Source organism: Denticeps clupeoides, chromosome 4 (genome assembly GCF_900700375.1).
Source record: "Denticeps clupeoides chromosome 4, fDenClu1.1, whole genome shotgun sequence".
Taxonomy (NCBI): Eukaryota; Metazoa; Chordata; class Actinopteri; order Clupeiformes; family Denticipitidae; genus Denticeps; species Denticeps clupeoides.
The window spans coordinates 19,940,834-19,967,476 of NC_041710.1; the positions used below are offsets into that span (position 1 = coordinate 19,940,834).

Genomic DNA, 26,643 nt, shown 5'->3' on the forward strand with positions numbered 1-26,643 from the left:
CTTCTGCAGAATGAGCCCGAAAAGCAAACGAAGACAGAGATTATCCAGCAAGCAGTGAAAAAAAATGTCCACACAAGACACGTCCTGCCATTCTACTGTATTCCATCTTTCAAAAAAGAAAGACAAGATTTTAATATTACTTAACAATATGTTAAAAAGTAGCCAGTTTGGCCTCAGTGTTAATACAATATACACTCTATAACAGATTTGATAGTGTAAGTAGTATTCTTCTTTTCATTTTTGAAAGTTTTCTGATACAAGCTGGCTACAAGTAAAAAAAAAAAAAAAAATGAAAAAAAAAAAAAAAATTGTGTACACTTTGCCACTGTGTCAAGTATTATTAACCTTCCCATGGATTTATATGTCTGGGAGAAGGGGAGAGTGAGGACTGAGAACAAGTCCCATTTCTTTGAACTTCTTTAAGTGCTGTGCAAGTGTGATAAAAGTCACAGTAATAGTGAGCAAAAGGTGAGGTCTTTTTTTTAATTATAGTTTTCTTCTTTATCTGTTTAAGAAGGATTTTATCTGGACATATATGAGGCATCCTGGACAACCTGGTATTGCAAAAAAAAAAATTCATAAAATGGCTCCAAACCAAAGCACACAATGCACATAAATGAAAAAAAGAACTTACAAATAACAAAATAAAATAAAAAAAGGAAACTGGGTGGACATAGCACTTTGTGTTTCTTTTAATCATTTACCCCCCCACCCCCCCTTCCCCAAAGTACGGCAAGAACATCAGCCCATTTGGGTTCGTAATAGGAACCACACAGCAACAAGGACAAGGCAAGGCAGCATGGGAAATGTAGTTCAGAAGAGCGGTCGGTAGGAGCATAGCAGCACTGGGATAGCAAATAAGCCCAGTAAGGGGGTGGGTGGGTGGAGGGTGTGGGGAACTGATTGATTTCTTGCCATAGTCTCTTCAGGTTTAGCCCCGTCAATGTGCAGCAAATGTGGTTTTCTTCAAGCTAAAGTTGGACCAGTTGATGGACAGCCGTTGCCTTGTCTGTCGAGCAGAGTCCAAGCAGAACCTGAAGAAAGAACAAAATGAGAGCTTGTAATAATCTACCATTAGTGTGTGTGTGTGTGTGTGTGTGTGTGTGTGTGTGTGAGTGAGAGAGAATGAATCAAGGTCATAGGGTATATGGATTAAATGCAAACAAACAATCTTACAGTACAAGGCAGTACTATGAGCAAATTATTTACCTTTTGAAATATTCCACCTCCCGTTCAGTTTCATCCATCTCGACACTGTCAAGATCAATATCTTTGGGCAGAAACACGTCATCTGAAGAAAAACAAAACCAAGAACCCAGTAAACAATCTCTGAACCTATGTAATAATAAAAAAAAAAAATTCTGAGTAGTCAGACCATACAAACCTATGGAGTTGCTCATCTTGTCATTTTTCTTTTTCTTGTTCTTCTTGCTCTTGCCCTTAGGTTGAGGTGATTCGGTGGACATGGGCCTGCCATTCTGCACAGGAGGCTCTGGAGGTGGTTCGGACACGGGTGACGATCTTTCTCGGTCCTCTTTTCCAGAGTTCATTTTTTTCCATGCTGAGCCGTTGCTTTTTTCTTCCTTGCGCACCTCACAGCTGGGTTCCTCAGGGTAAAGCTTGCCCTTCGTATCAGCTAGAGGAAGAATGCCATTGCCCATCTTGGCTGAAGTGTCAGGTGCTTTGAGAGCCTCAATGGGCCTCTTGCTGCTCTCCCCATTGGACCTGTTATTGGACTGCAATTTCAGATTAGCCTTGCTGTTGCCATTTGGTAAGTCTGGCTGAGGGGGACCGGTGACTGCGGTCGCTGCAGACATCACTCTTACTGTAGCACCACTGTTAAGAATGCTCGCAAGTGCCTTTGGGCTCTGCTCAGGGGCTGGGCGATCAAAGACTGTGTGCTGGGGGTCCGGTCGCGAGTCCTGACTGAGTTGGATGATGCCACGCAGCAGCTGTGTTTTGCCGTTCTGCATGTTCTTTTCCAGAACGTTCTGAGCTGTTTGTTTGAGAGGCTGTGGGTTGTTCTGTGGGGGCGGGACAGGGTCTGTGGCTTTCTGGGCGTCCTTGGATGCTTTCTTCTTCTTCTTGGCGGAGCGCAGCTGCTGCATTTCCTGCAGGCGGAGGAGTTCAAGTTTTAGTGCCTCCTCTTCCTCGCGCCTTCTCTGCTCCTGTAGTAACTGCTGCTCCTCCCTCTCCCGAGCCTCCGCTTCCAAACGGGCCTTCTCCTCGATCTGAAAGGATTCCATTCATCACAGCATGAAAACCAAAACAACTCCATCCCATAACAAAAAGCATTGATGTCATATCCTCCGAGTTTCCATTAACATTCAGGCAAGTGAAATGGGTCTGGCCTCAGCGACCTATTTTGAGGACAGATCTCAACCACGACAACCGTGTCAAATAACTGAAATCACAAACAAATAAAGATGAGTGGGACTGTGGAGGTGTGGGGGAGGTGACCTTTTTCTGCCTGTGCCGTGCACGCTTTGCTGCTTTGGAGCTGCTGGCAGGTTTGTTGTCGGCGCTGTTGATGAACTGCAGTAGGTCCTCCACCTTACGGTGGTCTTCCACCCCGTCCTTCTCCACCACCACTTCCTCCTTCTTGGGCTGCTGTTCCTCTTTCCTCTTGGTGAGCCGCAGTCGGAGCTTCTCCCGCATCTCCGCATAATTTCTGCTTGTGGGCGCTGCTGGAGGCTACAGACAAAAAGCATGAACATCTTACTTACGAAGGGATTACATTTACAGCATTTATCAGAATTACGATTTAGAAATCTGTATTGAAGTGGAAGATTAAAAGATTCGAATGCATGTAATTCTGCATAGCTTCATTATATTTAAAACAGTTGCACGGAATGATTTGGCACGCCAAGGCCAGAATCTGGTCTGATTTTATGCAGGAATCTGACGACTTCTAAAGTGTATGCTGCAGAGCTCAGAAAGACAATGCCCTTACCCCTCCATGACCAAAAAATTCACAGTAGCAGCAGTCACAGTACTTCCCCTCCTTCTGATTGGTAGACGTGGAGGTGGAGGAGCTGTGCTCAGAGCAGCTGTCCTCGTCCTGGCTCTCCTCTCCATCATACGGCTGGTGGTCGTAGCCACCACTGCCCTCACAGCGATGGCCTTCACAGTCAGGATCACTGCACAGGTGAAGGATTGCTCAGCAATAGGTGGAAGCAGAACTTGGCTCAAACCAGCTCACCCACATAGTACTGAATTGAAAGCCCACTTTAGCATGCAGCTACAACCACTTGGTCCATTAGCAACACAAATCAAATGTTGAGTCTGAAGGTGCAATAAACAAAGGGGGTCTAAGAATCTCCAAATTAGTTTTATTAATTTCATACGGTTCATTAACCGTAGCAAAAGCCCCCAGGGCTGGACGGTTAAAATGGCCTAACATGCTGTACATATTTACATAACATAAAAATACAAGCGCTTTTGTTCTGTTCTATTAATGTAGTGCTGCGATCAGTCATTTAGCAAAAATGTGCATCAGTGTGTAGAGGTCTAGTCCTCAGATTTATAACTTTGGGGCTAAAGGGAAAATTGCTTTTCAGGACAAATCTAAGGCAAGCTGAACAAATGCACAACCAAGATTTTGCAAGACATGTTAAGAGGACGAGAGAGCTACATAATCAACACCTAACAGTGTAGCCCTCTTAATGTTTCAGCACTGCAGAGTCCAGGCAAAGTTATGTAACGCTGCTATAGTCTCTAACGCACAGATTTTTGCTGAGCCAGTGACTGGATTAATAAAGGACATAATGAAGATGTCTGAATCAGAAACTTCATTACTAAGATCACCCTGTACCACCCCCCCAAAAAAAAAAATCAAATAATAATAACTTTTTTTTAACTCGAAATAAAAACAGCACCATATAATTTAAGCCATAACGTACCTGCAGACGCTGGGTGGGGCACTGACCGGCCCGTCGGCTGCAGCAACCAGGGGCTCAGACAGGCATAGGCCTTGGTGAGCCTCCAAGAAGCCTGGGGTTGGAGTGACAGACTTTGGAAAGGACTGCGAGACCATGCTGGGCAGGTGTGTGGAGGGGGCTGGAGGGAGAGGGGTGTTGCTGATTTGGGGCAGAGATGCTAGGGCTGTAGGACTGTTCCTAGGTGCCACTGGAGTAGGATGTCTGTGGTCTTCTTTAGCTATATTATGAAATACTTCATCTAGGAAATCCCAAAAAAAACATATATTAATAAACATAAGCAAATCAAAACATTAAATACCAAATTTCCAGCAAAAAGGACTTTAAGATCTCACAATATTACTGTAAGCAGGTCCATTTATCTCCCAATCTAAATTAGATTTGAGGACAGACCAGCTGTTTCATTTCCATAATCTGAAAGACCTTGCCCTCCAGTAGCCTTTTTTTTACCTATGGAGGTGGGTCTTTTAGATGAAACTTTGAGGAGGTTATTACTTGACTGGACAGTGGTGGCGGTACAGGATACTGGAGAAGTGGCTGAAGAGGTGGCCATCACAACTTGCTTGGCCTCCATAAAGGCATCTTGGAAATTGTAGAGACACTTCTTCTTTGCGCCATTCTTCTTCTCTTTCTGGTCAGGGCTGTGGGTGGTGGACTCGTTTCCAGGCGGCAGAAGAGGAACATCGGGAAGAGGTGGTCCCAGAATTTCACCTGACACAACGGAAAAGAAAACGGTTTCAATATACTTAAAGATCACAGGTAATCACAAGCATCTAATTAAACCCTAACTAATCGAATTATTTGAATGATGCTTATGTGCATCTTAGTTTCAATAATGTTGTGTAGACATAACCTAATGTTAAAAAATAAATTATTACATTACTTCAGACATAAAATGTACTTCAAACCGGTAACAATCATGTATGTGACTGATGCGGCTTTACTTGAACGCTCACCAGACAGTGGTTCATGAAGCAGCTTCATCATGTGGGTGTCCCACAGGTTTTCAAACTTGAGCGAGGAGCAAGCAAGGGAACCGTTCCAGTCACCTGCACCGCTGAAGCAGTTGGTATAGACATGGTCTGGTAGTGTTGGGCTGAAAACCTGTGGCTTTGCACCTGTGTGGTTGGATGCTGGACCAGGAGGCAGAGTCTAGAAAGAAGAGCACAAAGAGGTTGTGTGTTTAATGCACACTATAAAATAAATAATGAATGAATAAAACAGACTTGATGCTAGAGGACCACCTGGCAAGAATAGTCAAGCCAACCACAGTCCCTTCAAATGACCTCATTCACATTAAAACAATTAATCAAAATTAAAGACTGCATTATGGAAATAACATATTATACTGTGGTACTACAGTATACTGTGGGGCAGTGGTGGCCTAGCGGTTAAGGATGTGGCCCTGTAATCAGAAGGTTGCCGGTTCGAATCCCGATCTGCCAAGGTGCCACTGAGGTGCCACTGAGCAAAGCACCGTCCCCACACACTGCTCCCCGGGCGCCTGTCATGGCTGCCCACTGCTCACTCAGGGTGATTGGTTAAATGCAGAGGACAAATTTCACTGTGCTGCTGTTTATCACATGTGACAATCACTTCACTGTACTTTACTACCAAAACAGCACTGAGAAACTCTAGAAGTTGAGTGACCTCTTGTGGTACACAATAAAACTACATCAGATGTATATAATATTGAAAATGTTTTAATTTTATAATGGATCGAGCCAATTTATTGGCTTGAATGAGAATGTAAATACTTTTTTCATGTATCACAGTTAGCATTCTGAGAATGAACAGATTGGACATCCAATGAATGATACATTGTAATTCTGGGCATTCTGGTATGGGTGGCTAGGGACTCACCTTGCTATGTGTGAGAGGGGGGCTGGGGTACAGGGTGGGGTGCAGCAGGGGCCGAGGAAGATGGGCCAGGTTGTGCAGGGGCAGGTGGCCGTGTATGTGGGGGTACAGATGGAGAGCAGGATGGGCTGCCGACTTCTCTGTGAAGAACTGCTGATGCTGACCTGCGTGCAGCCTATTGCCTGGCAACACTGAGGAGCCAAGCCCAGTAGAATCTGTTTTGCCTTGATTACACACGTGACACTCACACGGGTGAGGGACCGGATCCACCTGAGTGCCAGAAGAAAGATATCAATAGACTCTACAAACAGCCATGAGCCACCACTATTCTTAAACTAACTAAACTAAAGCACAATTTATGACTTTTGAAGCCAGCGGCTCCCCCACCCCATCAACGTCTTCACATTCCATTAAATGTTCATCATGTTACATTTTGCTCATACCAGTGCAGACGTAAAAGCATTTAATACCAATGCATTTTATGTAATTTATTGATTACTTGTTTCATTGGCAGTGGATAAAAGAATGAGAAACCACAAAAGGGAAGATGGATTCCAGCTCTAAATGAATAAATAAAAAGTTAATGCTAGTTCTTTAATAAAAAAATATATATAGCACAAAAGAAAATTGTGGCTGATATGTATTTATTTAAAAAAAAAAAAAAAAAAAAAAAAAACATTTGTGGGGAAGAAAAAAAAAACCAGAAGGGTTCTGTTGTGTTGGATATTTATAACCTTTAGAATCACAAGACCATTGCTCAGAGGAAAAGGTCGTGCAATAGATCAGTCAGTGGAAAAAGGAGGATAAAAAGTACCTGTGGGTGGGGGTAGGAAGGTGGGGGACTTTCACTCTTCCTTGGGGAGAGCTCCCTCTGCTGCCCTGGAGGCTCCCCACCACTCTCACCCTCCTCTTCATCGCCCTCAGATGAACTGCTACTGCTGCTGCTCACACGTTGGGACTGCCGCAAAGAGGGTGAGAGACAGAGATGAGAGTCAGTGAGAGAACCACAGGAAATAGGTTCATGGATCTTTAACAAATCATAGGTATAAAAATAGCGCCTTGTTTCCTCCTTCTGAAGAGCGGTCCCTGAAGTGCGAAAATAAAATCACTCATACATAACTACCCACGATTTAGGTCCTAAAATACATTTTAACAGCCTCCTTTTAAGTTAAAACATTTTGTATTAATTATGCAGCTCAAATAATCGCTAAGGATTTGTTAGGACTCATGACTGTTGTGCTTGTGTGTAAGGATTTAAGAAAAGGTTCAAAAAGCAAAAGGAAGAAACAGGGAAAAAAAAAAAAAAAAGGTTGGCTGTTTATCAGCTGATAAATGTCCTGATGGGATGTCCTGATGGTTGGATATCCCAACACAGCACAGTGGAGGAGGATCAATCATAATGTGGAGTGGGGTTTCCTTCAAAGGAACAATGGCGCTGCATGTTATGCAGGCATCACTGCTCCCAAGGCACCTTTCATGGCTACCCATAGCTCCCTCAGGGTGATTGGTCAAATACAGAGGACACATTTCACTGTGTTCACTGCGTGCTGTGTCACATGTGACAACTAATCACTTCCACTGAAAATCTAAAAACTGAGCTGAAATGCAAGATGGTGGGATTGGTCTGTACATCGCCATCTACGAAGTTGTAGTCGACCGCTGAGTCTCATCTCTGCTGGTCTCACTAAAGAAAACACTCGACAGCAGTATGCTGTATCAATACTTTCTAACATCCATAATATAGACCACGGACACCCTTCATTAAGCCATCTTCAACACATGGAAAAATGTTCCATTAAAGCATGCCAAAACAAATGTTTCAAGTGATCAACAAGAATAATGAGGCTACTCACTACCAAGCCCCTTTTTTGACAGAGGTTTGGGTTGGCAATGGTCTTAAACTTTTGATCAGCTGATGAACAGCTTGTTCAATAAATTGCCTACTCTATTTTTTGTCGCTTGCTCCAGTTTCTTCTTGCAAACTCTACTGAAAAACTGGTTACAATCCACAAGCACGAAATAAGAATACTTACATTTAGAATAATTTTCAAAGTGTTAACGTATCATAAATGCATAAAGAACCTTGTTTTAGTTTAGCATTTCTGACAAACAAACATACCTCTGCTTTCAGAGTCATATTGACACCTCCTCCATTGAGATCACTGTGCATGCCATTCATGCTTGCCACCACTGCTGGGTCCTCATAACCACTCATTGGATAAATGTCAGCAAATTTTGCAGAAAGTGGAGGCACTTCATCATCATCACTACCACTGTGGGGAGGACCAAAAGATAAAAAAAAAAACAGTGACTCAACATTTTAGTGTGTGGCTCATCATAGTTATATACAAAACAGAATGTTTGAATGAATGTCACTGAAACTGTTCATGCTCATCAAGCTTAAAGCTGGAACGGTATGCATTGCAATAGCCAATATTTCACGTAACAGTTAGGTAAAAGTGACTCACAATGTGGTTTGTCCATCCTGCGGCAGGATGAGGCGAGGGTGCTGCTGAATGGGGATGGGGGAACTGGAGGCAGATCCCGAGCCAGAACTGCCAGATGACATGCTGGGAGGGTGTACCTCTGAGAGGTAGTCTCTAGGGGGCTCTGAATGCAGGGGTAACTTCAGGTGCTGGTCTTCAGCCATGGGGGCATCCATTATGCCACAAGTGAGAATGTGGGAGAGGCTGCAGTCATCACAGGTGCACCTGCAGCCAAGCAGAAAAAGACAGCAAGGATGGAAGTGAAAAATACTAGTCAAGAAAAAAAGTCGTTTGGGTCTGACAGTGCTAAACAGTATTTTTAAACTGATTTTTGTATTAAAAACCTAATAACACATTATTTGATAACCAACTAAACACAAATTACATTTCATTTGAATTTGTCACACATCAAACAAGGCAACACAACACCAAAAGATGAAAAAAAGCGGACACACCTTCTTCTGTAATTACAGTTGGGGCAGTCTGGTATACTCAGTCTGGAAGAGAGCATCTGCCTCACCGTGTCTGTCAAGTTACAGTCTCCAGCAATGGACTTCTTACTGTTATTTAACTAAAGACGGCAACAGTCCAAACTTTAATAAACGTCATCATGCAAAACATCATCCTGATGTTGTTGCTGAATCAGCATATCCACACATTCAACATGCAGGTTAAGAGAATGAAAAGTAAGCCCTTCTAGTTCAAAACCGGGCAGAATATGTGATAATGCCAAATCCAAATGATGAAACAAACTTACTTGCTCTTCAATAAATCGTCTCTGCTTGAAGAACTCCCAGTCTTCCTTCAGCATGCGCTGCTTTGTTTTTAAAGACATCTGTAAAGAAAAGAGCATCTTAAGACCCCAGTCCCCAGCTGATACAGTGAGAGGAATTAGACACAACAGTACAAGATTACGAGCGCTTGTCTCTCACACAGTCCCTTACGTTTTTACTAATTAAAGACTTGTGGGGTTCTGTTCGCTGATTTGTGAGATTCTGCCCGTCAACCTTGAAGAGTAACTGTCAAATGGAACAAACAGACAAAAATTCATTAATTCAAAGTCAAGCTCTAACAAAGTGTAAATTTGACAGTGAAGATACTAAATGCAAGGTACAGAGCAGACAGGTTGGAGGGAAAGCACTACCTGCTCGTCAACATAATCGTCGATCCTTTTCTCACACTCTAGCCACTCCACAGCCACAACACTCATCTCTTGGTCTAGCTGGTGGTACCTCTCCAGCAGGGTCCGATACATGTCCTCACTATAGGTGTCATGTGATGTCGTGCCCTGCCTGATGTGGGAATACACAGAAGGATCTCATAAGTTAGAAGGGCTGAGTGATCAAATCAATTAAATGCTAATTACACTTTATAAACCTCACCTAAGCTGTGCAACCAGAGCTGGTAAACTGTTGTGCAGGATGGGTTCAGAGAACACCAGGTTCTCAAAAAGGTGCTTGTTGTGCAGCTCCCACGTCACTTGGAACTTCTGCAGATGCTCGTTCTCCTGAGGAGGGAAACAGCAGCTGTGAGCTTCAGACCCCAAAAAAGATTCCACCAGGTTATCACACAATAAATGACAAAGTTTTGTTTTTCTCACAAACAAAATGTGTCTGCCTGTGTTTGAGAACCATTTTAACAATCAAACCTAATTTCATAAAGTCAGCAGAATTAAAGTGCTTGAAGTGAGGAACTGAACCTAAAGACTAAAAATTCACCAGGAAAACCACAGCAATTACGGCTAAAATGTCATGCAAACCACAAAATAACCAGAAAGGCCTTGGAGAGCAAATTTAATTGACACACCATACAAAATACCAGTGATTTAACTTGATTAACAAGCTTGCAATCTGTTTGTCAAATTAAGCTCTAGCAGCCGCACACGCCGCACTATACCAGCAGTACTATAGAAGAGGAAGCACATGGGACGAGTTTTCTAATCTCACCTCAAGCATGTCTCCTAGATTTATACAGGCAAATTGCAAGGGCTCGCTGGCTCCATTACCTCCAATTTCTTTGCTCACTATACCGTATATACATAGGGATATCACAAATGCAATATATGATAGGCACATCAGGACTGATACCTAAACTGATAAAACAAAAAATTACCAGTGCTTAAATTTAACAACGGACATGACATTACCAAACACTCCCCACACGATGTTTTAAATAGCACAGCACAATGCCTATGAAAAAAGTTATTAGTCCAAGTGTTTCATGGCAGCACACCCTTTTATTTCTGTGTTCATATTAGTCATTTACAACTGGTGCTGCACCCAAAAAAAAACACAATTGATTGAATGTAAGTTCATGATTTCGTTCATTTGAGCAAACCACTGCAGACACTGAAGCCAAATCACTGCAACTAAACTCACCAATGTGAGAAGAAAGCTGCTAATAGTGCGTGCGGCCTGACAGAGGCCATTATACTCCTCCAGCAGGAGAGAGATGAACTGGTGAGCCTGCGGTGGTCCCTGAGCGGCTACTGCCCCGGCTGCTTTCGACCCGGCTGTCAGGTGTTTGAGCAGTCGCATCTTCATTTCTAGAACATACTCTCGGGCCTGCTGCTCCAGACGCTGATACAGCTGGTACGGGTCTTTCTCACAAAGCCTGATGAATGACAAGGAGAAAAAGAAAGAAGTGTAAGTATAGCTTGATTCAGCACAGCACACTGCATACACTCATGTTAGACTCAGTTTTGAAGTTAAAAAGTAAAAATAAATTAAGAATATATGTTTGGCTCAACAATCACCTGTCAACCAGCTCCTTCATGCCCTCCTTGTCACGCTCCAAGGGTTGGTCCTGGTCATCGGCAAGAGGAGTTCCGGTCTGGCGGTAGATACACCGGACCAGATACCGCACTTCTGACCAGTGGTTCTGTAGCTGCTGTGACTCTCGCTCGGACTCGGCTGTGATCTCCCTGAGAACAAAAAAAAAAAAAAACGTTTTGAGGAGTGTATGCAGTAAAAAGAACACAACACTGCTCCACAGGTTGGAGAGGGCCTGGACATACCTCCTCTCATTGCAGGCTTCACAGCTGCATATGGTGTCAGTGGTCAGGGGCGTGCTGAGGTCTGGGGCAGGGAGGGTGGGTGCCCCAGTAGTCAGTCTGCCCCCGACCCCTACAGGTTCCTGTGAAAGGCCTCCATTACCCAAGTTCATGTGCAACATAAAATCCTGGTTCTGTGTCATAAAAAAAAAAAAAAAAAAAAAAAGACGTCACAAAGAAGTCAAGACAGTTCATAATTTTGGGTAAAACTAAAATACACGATACATATATAAAATAATATATGATAGTAGCGAATTGAAATTTGGGGTATTTTGTTTACACATATCCTGACTACTGTCCTGAAGTGTGTAGAATGTTGTAGAATTAATAGTATTGTGGTATCATCGTAAAAATGGACAAGATACAAATATTTTATTGAATAAGGGAATTATATGCTATTACATTAGGTTCATGACACTGGGTTTACCAGATTCAGTCTCATAATGTCTCTTTAAAACCGGCAAAGACTACAGAACAACCACAGCATAATGGTACAAAATAAGGGTTGCTTATACGAATTCCCCAAAGTCTTTCATGCAAGTAAAGATTTTTTCAATTCACTGAACAAAATAAAAATCTAAAGATGACAGAACAGCCTCTGTGCAGAATTACAGCCCCTTTTAGCAAGTCCTACAATGAGATTTCCCCAGGACACACCGTTTCAATGTGTAGATTTAAATGATAATGAGGAGGAGAGAGGTGGGAGGAGGAGGAGGAGGAGAGCTGCCTATAAAAGTGAGCGGGCATTCATGGAAATGGCATCATAAACACCATTCACCAACCACAATATTTAGCACAGACATGAAATTGTGTGTGCATTTTTTCAGAAAAAAAAAAATTAACCAATTGTTTTATCTCTAAAAAAATACATTTGTGCCCATTTGACATCACCGAGCAACTGCAATGCTTCACAAATTTGCAAGCCATGACGATTGGTGGAGTTACTTTTTATAGGGGAGGGGTGGTAAATTCTCTGAGAAAGGGGAGGTAACCTTTCCCTTTATGACGACATAAGGGAACAAATTCCAGATCAGACCGTCTGAGCTGCCGCTCACTGAACGGAGAAGCATAATGGCCAATGCACTCTTTATACATTTACAAGCATTTCTAGCCACTGCAGGCTATAAAGGCTATGGGAACTGTTATTAATGTTAAATTATCTCATAGAGTGAAATCTTCATGTCAGGGGACCTTTACATCCAGGATTTCACATCCACAAAATTATCTGTGGTACGAACAACAGACACATATTATCGTATTCTGAACCAATCAGAGAAAGCAGGTGAGAGCCATATCTGATTGGCCATTGGAGAGGTGAGTAGCTAGGACCCATCAGATAGACAGAATGGATGTAGCCACGGATTACAGCTTTAATCAAGTTAGACCAAGCGCAACAAGTACAGCTTTTTTATTAGTATCATTATAGCATTATAGTTAAAGTAATTTTTTAACATTATTTTTCATGGTGAAAGTTTTTTTCCTACACCCCAGACTTGCTTTCAGGCCAAGATGATTATCAAGTTTAATTTAGCTTTTAACCAACTTTAATTTAGATTTTATTTTATTTGTAGAATTGTGCTTCAAATAAAGAACTTTATGTCATCCAGATTTTTAATTAAGCATTCTTAATCAATATTGCCTATATAGACAACGATTTAAAAAGGAAAAAAAAAAAGGGAAACGATAAAACTGCATTGTTAAATGCGATGTCGTGGAAAACTTGGTGTACCACTGCCACCAGTAAAAAAAAGATAGTCTAGAGCCCCGATTCTGATGTATTTTTAGGCTGCACCTTCGTGTTCTTAGGTCATAGGTTGAAAACACCGGCCTAAGAATCAACCCTATGGTATACTTTCAGCAGCGGGAGGGAAGAGAAGGTACTGCCACGTACCACCAGAGACTGCTCCATAGCAGCGTGTCTCTCCTCCTTCTCCACTGTGCGCCGGCAGTCTGGACACACCCACAGGGGAAGCTGCAAGGTGTTGGAGGTTTTGGGGGACTGAGAGGTGCCATTCAGGCCAGCAACTCCAGCCTCTAGGAGGGCGCTGTCCTTTCTCTCATTTCGGCACAGGAGGCAACGGTCACCAGTGGTGTATGGGGCCCTCTGGTTCAGGCCAAACGTGAAGGGGGTCTGTGGTGAAGAAAGCAGATTGTATGAGGAGGGAGAAACAGACTTGGAAAAGAAGCTACTGTTCAGTGCTTATGATGTAAAAATAGGATGTGTGTGCTTTCTGAAATACTGTAGTACACACTGGACTGGGTATGTGTTTGGTTACTCAACTAGTATTCGAAAAGGGTGGAAATAGATTACTTCCATATACTGAGTCTTGTACAAATCATTTTTGGAGAACTTTTATAAACAAAGGTAAACACATATACAAGTTTTTGGAATTAAGACACTAAAGCAACTATTTCCTTATATGAATTATTTTCAAATTCACAACCCAATGATCAAACTGCAGCTAGTTAGATAGACTGAACGGATAAAGACATCCTGATATGCAGGCCTGATTCCTGAATAAGATGACCACAGGAACACACATGCAAATCAGCTCTATTCTTTACAGAGGCGGTGCTGAGGGAGACATTGTCCTTACCTGTAAAACACCAGAGAAGTCTGCATTCACTGCATTAAGAGAAAACTGAGGAGTACCATTCACAGGAACCTGTGGGTGAGAAGAGTCCAGCTGGTTAGGGTGACAGCATTTATGGTGAATATAGGGTCATATTATCAACTGAATGCAAACTGATTCCAAACAGAGGGAGGGGTGATCATGTCTAGACACCGATAGTCAATCATATGAAGCTTTTCGTGCTGCTGCACTGTAGCAGTGCTGTCAAATGGTGAATGAATGCATTATCGTCCTGACAGCTTATCATTAAACAGAATAACTGCGAGCGTGTATGTGGGGAGATAATGATATTCCTGCGGGGTTGCTATTATAGCATCACCACCAGAGCAACCACTGATTGTAACATACACAACAATAAATGTGGAAACACAGTAGCTAATGCACCAAATTCTGCAACCACACTACAATACTTTAATACCACATCCTAAACAAGGATCTGTGGCATTTCAACAACTTACTGTGAAAATTGTAACGATTGCTGACGGGACGAAAAAAACAAAACAAAAAAAAACATCACATTTGTAGTTCAGAACAACCAAAATATTCTGAAAGGATAATGATTTAGAACTGCCACTACAAACTTCATATTTGAATGGATGACAACTAATCAGCTAAGTTCTCTTGTTCATTTCCTTGGGGTGTTGTCAAGTTCAAAGTTTCAGCCCAGGACACAGGGCAGCCACGGGGCTGATCGCAGTTAAAGTGCATTCCCATAGCAGCTGCATGTACACATAATGTAGGAGATTCGGTTCCGGGTTTGGCTGCATTTAAGACAAACAACCCACCTTCCCAGATAATAGGGATAATACAAGCTGTGTGTGGAAGCTCATTTTTTTTATGTGGCCTGTCCATTTATATGAAATGTCCTCCATTCAAGCAAACTGCATTACCCATCACAGAGATGAAGACTCCTGGGACACAAGCAGAGTCGTACAGTGTCACTTTCAAGAGTTTGAAGAAGAATCTCCTCAGCTATCTTATAAAAAAAATAAAATATGAATACACACCAGTGCCAATGGCAGGTCAGTGGCACGTCCAGCAAGTCCTATAGTACGAGTCGAGCCCAACACCAGGAAGACTACACATAAAACAATGGATGGACCTCTGACCACACAAAAACTTTATGGCCAGCCACCTTTTCCATCACCTCGTTTGTGTACACAAACCCTAAACATAGCTAGCTAATCCGATGACACTTCCTACTAGCTGCTGTCAGATACTTCCTGTTCGCACAAAGCAGCCCTGGCTGCAAACAGGGCAATGGGCCGGGGGGATGCATGCACGCCTTTTTCAACGCACACGACCACGCTAATCCGCACAGCACTGGGTGACAATTATATTGCTAAACTAACCTAGCAAGGTGACTAGTGTGGTTATGGCCTACACGAAACCTAGTTAGCAAACCTGTGTAAACGCAGGGGATGAGGTCAAATAAAAAAAAAAAAAAACACCTGAAAACTCCTTTGGTGGCTTCACGATACGTGTTACGTATTCCAGCACATTCATCGGATGCCTTATAACGTTGTAAACTGTGTAAGAGTTAGGAACAGGTTTTCACCTGTTAGCTGTGTTTATGCGTGATACCATTGTTTGTGTGTGAGTGTGTGAGAAACTGTGTGACAATCTAGACAACGGTGTTTCCTGGTCATAAAGGTGGGTTCAATAAATGATCTGCATTAAAGCAAAATGAACTTGCTCCAAAAGTCCAACCAAAAAGGAGAAATTTGTCATCGTGAGATTGACAGCATAATATTCGACACTACTTGTCCCGATGTAGACACGCGTGGCGACAGATCTGTACTATAAAACGTCTCATTAATATCTGAGGTTAATCAATAACTTGGTACATGAGCTACAGATCGTTTCTGCAGGGTTGCATTAGCAGGTAGCTAGCAGCTCCGGTTGACATGACGCCAATTGCAGCGATCGCTTAAGAATAAATCTTGACTGTTTTTGGAGGGGGGAACAGACGAAATGAACGATTTCGTCGACGTTAAAAGGCAGCTTCTTCGATCGGCGTTCGAAGGCACTGACAGCGCCTGTAGAACCGGAACGGGATCGAAGTAGCCACCCGGGTGATGAAGATTTCCAGCTAGGCCTCGGCTTCTCCGTGTGTGTTTATGTCCACTTCGGTTTCCAAAAACGCCGGGCGATTCCTACCTCTCCGTTGAAGCCTCCGATTCCGCCCACTTCGCCGTTCCCGGTGCCGCCCGGCGCCAGGAAGGAAGGGATAGAGAGGTCTGTGGGTGCTGCCTGTGGACTCCGGGCCGCAGCTTGGGTCCCGGCCTTGGCTTTGCTGCTGCAGACGGCGCTGCTGCAGCTACTGCTGCCACCGCCCCGCTTGTTCTTCCTGCGTTTAGCTCCCCGCTTGGCGTCGGTTGGACTCATTTTACAGCGAACGTCAGACACTCTTTTGCGTAAGGGAAAGGCAGTCTCCCAGGTGGACTACCTGGCCTCAGCGCCAATGGAATAAATAAAGTCGCCCGATATTTAACGACAAAATAAAAGAGCCTCCGAATATCCCCTGGTCGCTAGCAGACTCGAGAATTCAATATGGCTACCTCAACAGGAATTGGCTGCTCGAGCCTGCGTCCTGACGCAACCGCACCCCTGCGTCGACGGGGAATTCTGGGTAATGAAGTAGAAACTGAAGTCTTTAATCCTGATGGAACTGAGTGCGCAAACAAGCTGTGAATAATCTCGATTGGCCAATTGAAAATCAATTGTGCGTACACAGTTGTTTAGTTTATGTATATTTCTCCTCTAATAAGTAAAAATATCTTATTTCATATAACAGATGCAAGATTTTTTTATCACTTACTGTAGGTGCCTGTCAAAATGTGTCCAAGTTAAATCAATGAAATTTGCATTGAGGGAATTTTTTTTTTTTTTACCCAGATCACTTTCATGAAGACAGAGTGGATCTGAAGTTTTGCCTTAACTTGCTTCTCTGATCTCTCAATTATTTGCCATGCAAGATTAGCCCACTGCTCAAGCAAAGGGCACATGCTTTTTGATAACCTTCAAGGCATTTTAATTATGAGCTCTATTCTGTACTAGATTATAAGCACCATCACAGCAAAGAGACAGCTTAGTGGGGCAAGAAGATTAAATTGAATTTCACTCTGGTGAAAATTAATTGCACTATATTAAACAAACAATGGCCATGTGCCCTAAGTCTCTGGGATCGATCATTGCATAATTTTTCACCTCTAGAGCATCATCAAGAAAGGTCATGTGTAACAGCATGTGCAAGTTTGTGTATTTTTCCCTTAAAAGTGTTGTTTTAGTAACCCCATTACGTCTAATAATTATATGCTATCAATTATACTGTGCACAGTGCACAGTATATCTGTGTTCATATTATACTATTATATTCAAATTTTAGTTATTAATGAGATGTCAAGCACATCTCACAGACTCTGTATAAAAGCTAATGGAAGCACCTCTCAATGAATCTTTTATACAGGCTATCACATTCTGATCCCATATACTTTAATACATTTAATGCATACTGTAGGGTTGAGAATTAATTCAATTATTATAATGGGAATTAATTTATAACATATGTTGTTGGCATGTCACATGAATTTTGCCAGTGGACAGCAAGGTTATAGCCAGCAAAATCATGTCTGAATGCATTATTGTAGCAAACATATGTGTTATGCCAGGAAGAGTACTATAGACTCTTTAGGCTCTTGCTGTTGCTCATTCTATTTATTTATTTATTTATTTATTCAATACATGTGCCAGAATTGACTGTGGGAAGGGGAAGATTAGAAAGCCTAAAAAAGAAAAGAAAAGGGGGAAAGGAAGAAAATTAAACAACACAAATAAATAAAAGCAGCAAAAAGTGTTACACTTCATTTTTTTTTCAACAAAATGCAACCTGGTGATTTTGAACTGTCATCCTTTTAGACATTTAGAAGAAAGTAGAATGATTCCACAATGTGCATCAGGATGCTGTAACTATAATAGCCACTAGAGAGAGATGTGGCAACATGCTGGTGCCCATCGGACAACCATCTCAGCAAGGCAGAGAGAAAGAGAGCCCTGATAGGAGGCTCTCACAGACTGTACAAAAATGAACCAACAGTCACCAGCATTAACTGGTCTGTTACTGTAACCTATCAGAAATTTTCATCAATCAGATTTCATTAATTGCCAAAAAAAAGTTGTTCACAGTGATGCAAAAAATGTCAGGATTCTCGCTGTTTACCACTGCTGGGTATGCTGGGTATAGGGCCAATAAATCTGTGAGCTAATGCATTCAGCACATAAATGTGCCCTCATAGCCAAATGCTGGATGATTCATCTTCCAACTCTGAGGTATTGATTTTGAACACTCCAAAAGGAGCAAAAAATAAAAGGGATAGATTAAAAAAAGCTTCATTCAGATTCTTAGCACAGACTGAAAGTTGAAAAAAAAAGAGTTGGAAGAAAATACTAAATTTGTAAAAGGGTTAGTTCATTAGGCTTTTGAAGAAAACATTTCAAGTGAAAATTATAAACTTAGTTTAGGGCATCGTGATTATATAGATTTACTATAGATTTATATAGTATGAAATTATGTAAAAGTATGTTTCTGTAAATTAAAAAAAAAAAAATTATTCAAACACATTTTACAGGGTAAATTAAATCTTGAGTACTCAAATGTGGATGTACATTATTATTCAAACGTTAAGGGCCATCTAGAAATAACTTCATTATTGATGCCAAACAATTGTTTGGGGCATTACAAGACATTAAAGCGGTCAAAACTCATGGAAATTATCAGCAATTATCCCTTGCAGACCTAAGACTGGAGTTCCTTGGCTAGAAGACTCAAAAATAATCTTCTTTTGCCGTCCCACCCTGTACAAACCCTGTACAGAATGTAGGAATTTGCCACCACCAGGTCCAGCATGTTGTAAAATACAGCTACTGAAAAACATCTCAGGACTCTCACCAGAAAATAAAAACTCGGTAAATCTAGTGCTAAAGTACTTCACGCATGGCTGTGGTATGGTTACAGGTACGAACAAGCCGCAAAGATGGCGAGAGATTACACTGCTGTGGAGGCTTTGGCTCTGCTGTGACTCGGATGGTGGCGAAGTATCCATTCCCTTGCAAGAGAGTTCGGACTCTGACATGTCTTCAGGTGAGGAGAGGTGAGGAGATGTGTTCCGGGTTAGAGAGCAGAACTCCTCCTCCGAAGAAAGGTCGGCTGGAGACACAACCCACACAGAAAGACTCCAAGAATGAGACGGCAAAAGATGGCACAGTGTGGGTTGAAGAAGTAGGGAGGTCACTCCCTCACAGCCAACTAGATACATATACATGTGATAGTGAGTCAACAGAAGGAGTCAGAAGAACTGTCAAAAATTGTTTTTGATGAGTTGGGACATCCTTTACACTATGTACAGAAAATGTACAGTTGAGCACGGCCGCAATATGAAATCAGATTGGGACATGTCTGTCTATGAACTGATGGCCTGGAAACTGGTACAATTTCTAGAACAAAGGCAACCATTCACACATGATTAAGGATGTTAGGTAAAAACAACCGGGCCAAATGGCCCCTCTCTGGGAGTTCTAGTGTTAAAATGTAATGCAAACACATCATTACATTTTCAACCTTCTTGATACTACAGTGACATCTTGCTTGGCCTAGCAGCTAAGGAATCGGACTCGTAATGCAGAGGACACATTTTGTTGTATGCACAATCTTCTGGGCTTTGTTGTGTACCACAATGACAATATTAAAAGGACTCCAACGCTTCAGTGGCGCACAAAGACTCTATAGCTTCTGGGTGGAAAGTGCACAGATTTATCACTCATTCATGAAAAGAAGAAGCCTAACTTTCCATCACTGGTGAAAACAGGATGATGGAATTTAATGTGGCTGTAAAATTTTGCAAGCGGGGACTTATTGGAATAAATGATGCTCACATCTATCACTGAAAAGGACAGGCCTGATGATAAGTTACAGAGAAGGTCAAATGTTCAGTGCTGGATGGGATCTGTCAGCATATTGATTTCAAATTAGGCCCTTAAAATATTGCCTAGATAGTTTGGTGCTGTTAATCATAAGAAATGGACATTCTCCCATTATCACACTTAATTGGCTCCGTTTATTTTATTTCAAAAGCTCAATATTTTTGTGCATCCTCCTTTCTCAGTAGAAATGGTTTTGCCATTTGTGAAATAACTGAAACAGACCATATGGAGAACATTACGCCAGCAGATATAATGGTCACTGCATTGTTAATTTATCTTACTAGTTCAAGGTTGAGGTAGGAGGCATTGTGGAATTTGTTCTATAATGAAATAAAGATTCAATCTAATCTAATGCTGTTTTGCAGCAGTGAAACGTAATCCCATTTTACTGTCATTTTAGTGGCAGACAGGTGTTTATCAAAGCATGTGGGCCAATACTTCTACATTAAGTGCCACGTCCCATAGTCCTGCTTGGGATCAGGAATCAGTAGGTACCTGTTGCACATCTGTAACTTTCATTTTCAAAAATCGGATCTGCAATCTCCTGCAGTTGATGAAACTGGATCCTGAAAAGTTCAAATCAAGACCTGAGAGGGAACAAATGTGAGGAATTGAATTTGCAGGTAATTATCGCTTTACCTTGCACAAATCCTTTCTTAAAGCTAGGTTGCTGCAGTTGACTGATTTTCATTCAGGTGCAGGTTGAGTGTCAGGATTTATTTATAGCCGGTTGGATTGGTGCAGAATTTTATTAGTGTTACTTTTGGAAAACAAATGGGATGCTTTTTTTAAGTATGGCTGGGAAAAGGTTGACAAAATCAGACCTGCACAGAACATTCTAAAATGTTGAATGGTGATCAAATCTCAGTCGTCATTGTAGGTTTACATGGTTCTCAGTTAGGCCTATATGTTTATCATAAAAGTTAATGCAAGTGCTTGGGACTGTTTGGAAGTGCTTTGGATAAAAAAAACATAAAACATCTAAACATAAAAAATCTACGGTTCTAAGTCTCCTGTTGTACCACTAGAGAGAGCCAGAGTACCACCAGTACGCCCTGACCACAGTTTGAGAACCAAGTGTATAACACATTTTCTTTGCTAATTAATGTTATTTAGTTAATATTGGTTAATAGTGAACCCAACTACTGGAGATGTGTTTCTTTGTAAGTGACTACGTGAGTGTTTCTTTCCTCTGCCAGTCCCAAGTCTGGGCAAATGAGGATGGTTGCGTCAAGAAGGGATTCTGGTGTAAAACCTGCAGTGCAGTGTCAGTCGTCTGGACAACCCCTCATGGGAGCAGCCAAAGGAAGAGCAAGAAAAAGAGTGAATGGTAGTGCAGTGTTTTGTGGTACGGTTTCCAACTAAATGTATGTGTTCAACATGTGATTGATTGCTTCCCTGTAGATTTCTGGGATAGTTTCCATCATCCCCTCTGACATGGATAAGAGGTTTAGGAAATGGATGAAGCATAAATGGTATACAGTGGCATTTGTGAAAAAGCCTTTGCTTTGTTTTACACTGTGTTTGGAACAATTCAGCAAAGATCTTCCAGTAGTAATTCATCAATCACTCCCTCTCAGATAATGCAAGCTCTACCATAACAAGTTAAAAAAATAATCATCTTAGTTCAGGGAATATTTGGTTAGGCTGGAATTCAGCCAAGAACTTCCAGAGGTTATTGATCAGTGATTCACTCTTGATAAACTTAATTCAAGTCCTGCCACAGCAACCTAAATTATGAGAAACTGAAAACATTTTTGGCTGGTATTATGCAATGTAGTCTTGTCCATGTGGAAAGTATAGTATAATTGTATCAGGCTTTTTTGACCCAGCATTGTGATAAAGTGATGCACAATGATAATAATGTAATACTTTAAAACATATTTAATGTTTTAAATTCTAGTCAAGTCACTGGGGCTGGGTCATAGAATGGCTATGGAGCGGGGACTCTGAAACAAGTAGCACACATAAAATTGGTTCAGACAAGTAACAAATGACTTTGGAACAAGGGAGGGCACAAATGAAATATTATTTTCCCAATACACATAATTGCAAAACACCAGTGGGTAATTAGGACACAACAAGACATTGAGTTGGTGTCACCTGGTGGGCCAAGGGCATAAAACCTGAAAGTAAAAGTGAAGTGATTGTAATTGTGATACACTGCAGCACAGCACATGTGCACACAACAAAATGTGTCCTCCACTTTTAACCATCACCCTTAGTGAGCAGTGGGCAGACATGACAGGCACCCGGGGAGCAGTGTGTGGGGACAGTGCTTTGCTCAGTGGCACCCCAGTGGCACCTTGGCTGATCGGGATACGAACTGGCAACCTTCTGATTATGGGACGGCTTCCTTAACTGCTAGGCCACCACCTCTCCAAGGTCATCCCACCTACTTCCAGGAGCCCCTAACCCTTACTGTGCCCCTCAAAAATATACATTTGTGTTGAGTGCCAGGCTGGACAAGAGTTAAGGTTATGGCCTGGTCAGTGCCAAATCCTGGATTTAGCGGACCTGGATTGGTGTGTCGGGGTCTGTAGCATTCTGGCAGGGGCTTGTGTCACCCACAGCTTTTCTTCTGCTGAGAGACAAAAATGGGAAGCAGATAGAAACACACAGAGCCAGTGAAACACAAAATAAAGGGTCGGCTGGTTCCGCTCCTGACAACCACGGTGACGAAAGCAGGGCCTGGTGCTGGAACGGTATAGCTGGACTGTACTGACTGGGACGTTGCATGAGACTGGCAATACTGGGAGAACCTGAAATTTTTAACATGCTCTCTGACCTATTACAGTTAGGCTTTAGGAACTGAAGTCCTTCGTTTCTTGTCCATGTATATGAATGTTGAATAATTTTTGAAGCAGGATGCGATGCTATTAAAAAAAACTGATTCCATATAACAAGGGCTAACAAAACTCACACATTGCACATATTGTCTTAGCTTAATGAACTAGTAGACGTACACATCATTATTTTGCACTATTTGGCATTAGGCTCACACTGAGCCGACAACCAGAGATATTTTTAGACACAACCATCTGTTATGTGAATTTTTTTTCTTAATGTAATTACATTTTTCAAGTGTATGTTCAGATTGTAAAGTGACTACAGTTTGTGGTTGTTCAGCGTTAAAGGGTGTAGAGTGCAAAAATAGTTATAACCTTGAAAGGCATTGATTTGCTGCATCAAGTAATTGCATGCTTTTCCAGCAGAAACCATGCTGATTGTAAAGATCCCCCATCATCAGCTGAGCACGATTGCCGGTCCCGGGGCACTGAGTGCAGGCCCAGCATTCCCTATTACTCACACCTGTTTTCCCTCCTTTAAAGGAATACCTGCTCCAGTGTTCCATGTCTGGTATTATGGTTCTGTCTGTGTGTGCTGGTATGAGTGTAACTGTCCTCTGTCCCTGGGTCAGTACCTGTAAGTCTACCGCAGGGCGAACCGTGGCACACCCCCTTCTCTGGGATATGTGCCTTTTGGGGGAGGGGAGGGGAGGGGGGGGTGCTGTAATGATCGGACCTCGCCCAGGAGTCTTGTCAGTGTTTGTGTGATTTCTGTGTGTCTGGCCATGGGCTGGCAGGGACATCAGGCAGACACTGAGAGGTCCTTGCCCACTGTTCTTGTGAGCAGTTGGTGTGACTTCAGTGTCCAGTATGTGTTCATTGTGTGTGTGCAAGTGTTCTCTGGTATGAGTGAGTAACTTTCCCTCTCCTCCTTTGTGACACTGATTCCTGTCAATTTTACACGCCTTCTGTGTGTGTTAAGAATCAATTGCAATACCAAGACGCCATGCAGTGCACTTGTTTTTGTGACTGCATTTTAATTGGCTGCTAGAGGAAAAATATTGCACAGAATTCAATGCAAATCCCTCCCACGAGACGTGATTTGAAACCAAAAAACAAGGCAGGGCATCTAATTGGTCACTTGAGAATTGCTCCCAAGTCTCCATTACTGCTGCCTGCTCCTTCTGACTAACTCTGATCTGCTGGATCGATGAATGATCTGTGTCACAGAGCCTGGGATCAATACTAAATGCATAGACGTGTCTTTTGGAATACAACATCTTGTTAAGATTGAGTTGTACAGGGGATAACCCACTGGTCCTGGGACGCTCACAGGCACGTGCTGGAGTTTGCTCGAGTAATGGGTGGTTAGCAGTGCCCTTCGAATATCGGCGTGCGCAGTAACTGAGGGAAAACATAACGGCCCTGGGCTGACATTGCCACCATCTTGTAATGAGATTTGTAAACAGTCCTGACCCTGAGCATAATGAGGAGCCCTTTCATGAGAACAGACTGTCCTTTGAGGAAGACACTGTGGTGTATACCCTCGTTCTGTGTTTCCTTTTCTGTTCTCCTCGGGGCTTGAGAAGAACAAGATTATGATTCTCCAACGAGCATGTATAGAACACTGCAGTTATTCAGACAAGTGTCTAGAGGAAAAATGTTAACGTGTGGGCAGCTGCATACACTTGAAAACTTCACATGCATCATACAAGGTCCAAATTAAGGAAAGTGTACAGACACAACAGAAACCCACTGGTGAAGCAAAAAAAAAAGCATTTTGTATTCCATAATGTGTTATGATTGACACAGGAGAACCAGCTTTGTCACCCCTGGACAAAGCGTGAGAGGCTAGGTTACGTCTTAATTGGCCTGACATTATGTCCCTCTGACACAAATGCGGCCTGAGCGCCATTCCTTATGCAGTCCTCATGAATTTATTAACATCCACTGTGTATCTCTGCTCCCCATAATGTGTGCATGTGTCTAGTTGAATCTGAGTTCAGAAGGTCATGACACACAAGGACAAGCCTCATTCAATATTGAAAACAAGCCTCTAAATTGTTAATTTGCTGTGGTGCTGTGCATCTACATTTGCTGCACATGTCTTCTTGTATGTAAATATATTTCCAGTATACAGAATATCAATTCAGACAACTGAGTTAGTCAATTGCTGCAGTATGTCTTTTTAAAAATGCTTACAAAATGCTTTTATCACCATCGAAAATGTTTGAAATATTATAATGAGTTAATTACAATGATTTGTTTCATGTAATTGATGACATTTTCATTTATAACAACTGTCATTTAATTGAATTGTCTGTAAAGGACAATTCAAGGACAAAAGACAACATAATTTGTCAGACAAAATCTCTCAAGAAGGATATGGCTTCTTCTGCCATTTTTTCCTCTCTAAAACTTGCACTAAATTTAATTAATTAATTATTTGTGTCATCCAGTGACTTTTGAACATCAGATTTCCTGACCAGTGGCACCACTGCGGCAACAAGGAGGTATTTTAAATACATAAATCTTTCAGGCACTTCTGCACTTAGCTTCCTCTGGCACAACAGCAATGACAAATTCCTCGGCAGTTCTCTCTCTAACATAGATTAAATACGGACTTCCACCCCCATCTCCCTTATACTGTAGAAGCACTTATTTTTTTAGATCGCGTTCATATCCAAACATTACGATTTCATGAGAGTGATCATTAAAATGTGTGGGTGTGTTGAGTTCCACATGAAATGTCAATATTATAAAACACGCAATGAATTTTGTGATGAATTAATTTTCTGCTTTCCACTGTGAAGTCATCATGGAACACGTCCTATTGAGATCTCAGCTACATTTATTGTATGACCTTGTTTTAATCTATTATTTTTGCAACAGCTGCTTGTAATACTATTTTTACTGTGATTTTGTAATTCATTATTCACAATATATTGAAATGTATAAAATGTATCTGGAAATGTTCGAGCAAACTCAAGCTTATGAACAGCTGAAAAATCACCAGAAGACTGTGTACATGTGTCCTGCTCTGAAAAGGGCCACAGGGTCCTTGTTAACTTGTTTCATCCAAATCGACACTGTTCATCCACTGTGAAAGCCTCGGAAGATGAGGCTATGAAATCAATGGCCTGTGCTTCACTCAGTGGGCTCTAAATCCCATGCCCTTCCCCCAGCAGACCCCGAAAACCAGAAAACCAGGAGCCTCATCTAGGCTTTATTAACTGGATTGTGTGGTAGGCTGCATCTTGGAGATGAAACAAATGGCTACAATTAACCAGCAGTGCATGAATGAGACCTGGAGAGCTCTGGCTGACATGTGTAATCTAATTGAGCCTCTGAGGAGAAGTGTGGTCCTGTCTCACTGCCTCGCCATGTTAACCACACGGAGAGAAAAGCAAGCGGGCAAAGCTCAGTGGCTTTCAGGGGCCTGATTTGACAAGCATCTCAGAGGATGAGGCTAATGCATGTTTTTAATATGTGCAGGGTTGTCCAGTGGATGCTTGCCTACATTAACGTTTTTGCAAATGTACATCTTTGACAAATCTATTTATCTAAATTGCTTTATTCATTCATTACATGTCATTATGTCATCGAGAAATTATTGTTTTACATATGAAACACAACATATCAGGATCATTTTGCAGATGTAAAAATCTCAGGAAGGGTGAGGAGGTACATTTTATTTAAAACACACACACAACCAGAAAGAGAGAGAAACAATAATTGTTGGACCATTTAAAAAAGTCATGTTAAATGATCTCATTTGTTTTAAGTCAAATGTAATTAGTGGTCTGATTTGGCATCAAATGTAATTTAGAAAGATTATGAGTAATGCAACTAAGTACTTTTGATATGGCAGTGCGAGTAATATGTCAGGAAATGTAATTATTCTTT

At 41.9% G+C, this 26,643-nt stretch overlaps 1 protein-coding gene across 2 annotated transcripts; it reads right to left on the bottom strand.

Moving 5' to 3' along the window:
• Window positions 1–316: 316 nt before the first annotated feature.
• Window positions 317–16,539, bottom strand: fam193a (family with sequence similarity 193 member A). 2 transcript variants are annotated; one of them, XM_028978526.1, is made up of 23 exons: window positions 16,130–16,539; window positions 13,934–14,002; window positions 13,228–13,467; window positions 11,301–11,470; window positions 11,040–11,207; window positions 10,663–10,897; window positions 9,667–9,791; window positions 9,429–9,576; window positions 9,229–9,303; window positions 9,042–9,119; window positions 8,740–8,855; window positions 8,267–8,509; window positions 7,918–8,071; window positions 6,613–6,756; window positions 5,802–6,068; window positions 4,895–5,090; window positions 4,434–4,649; window positions 3,903–4,179; window positions 2,954–3,140; window positions 2,461–2,694; window positions 1,385–2,231; window positions 1,210–1,291; window positions 317–1,034 (listed from the first exon to the last, which is right to left on the bottom strand). In XM_028978526.1, exons 1-23 carry the CDS (start codon window positions 16,355–16,357, stop codon window positions 941–943), a joined length of 4,593 nt encoding a protein of 1,530 aa, XP_028834359.1. In that variant the 5' UTR covers window positions 16,358–16,539; the 3' UTR covers window positions 317–940. The 2 variants fall into 2 exon arrangements, with proteins under 2 accessions (XP_028834359.1, XP_028834358.1); XM_028978525.1 differs by having other exon boundaries at window positions 4,389–4,649.
• Window positions 16,540–26,643: the final 10,104 nt, after the last annotated feature.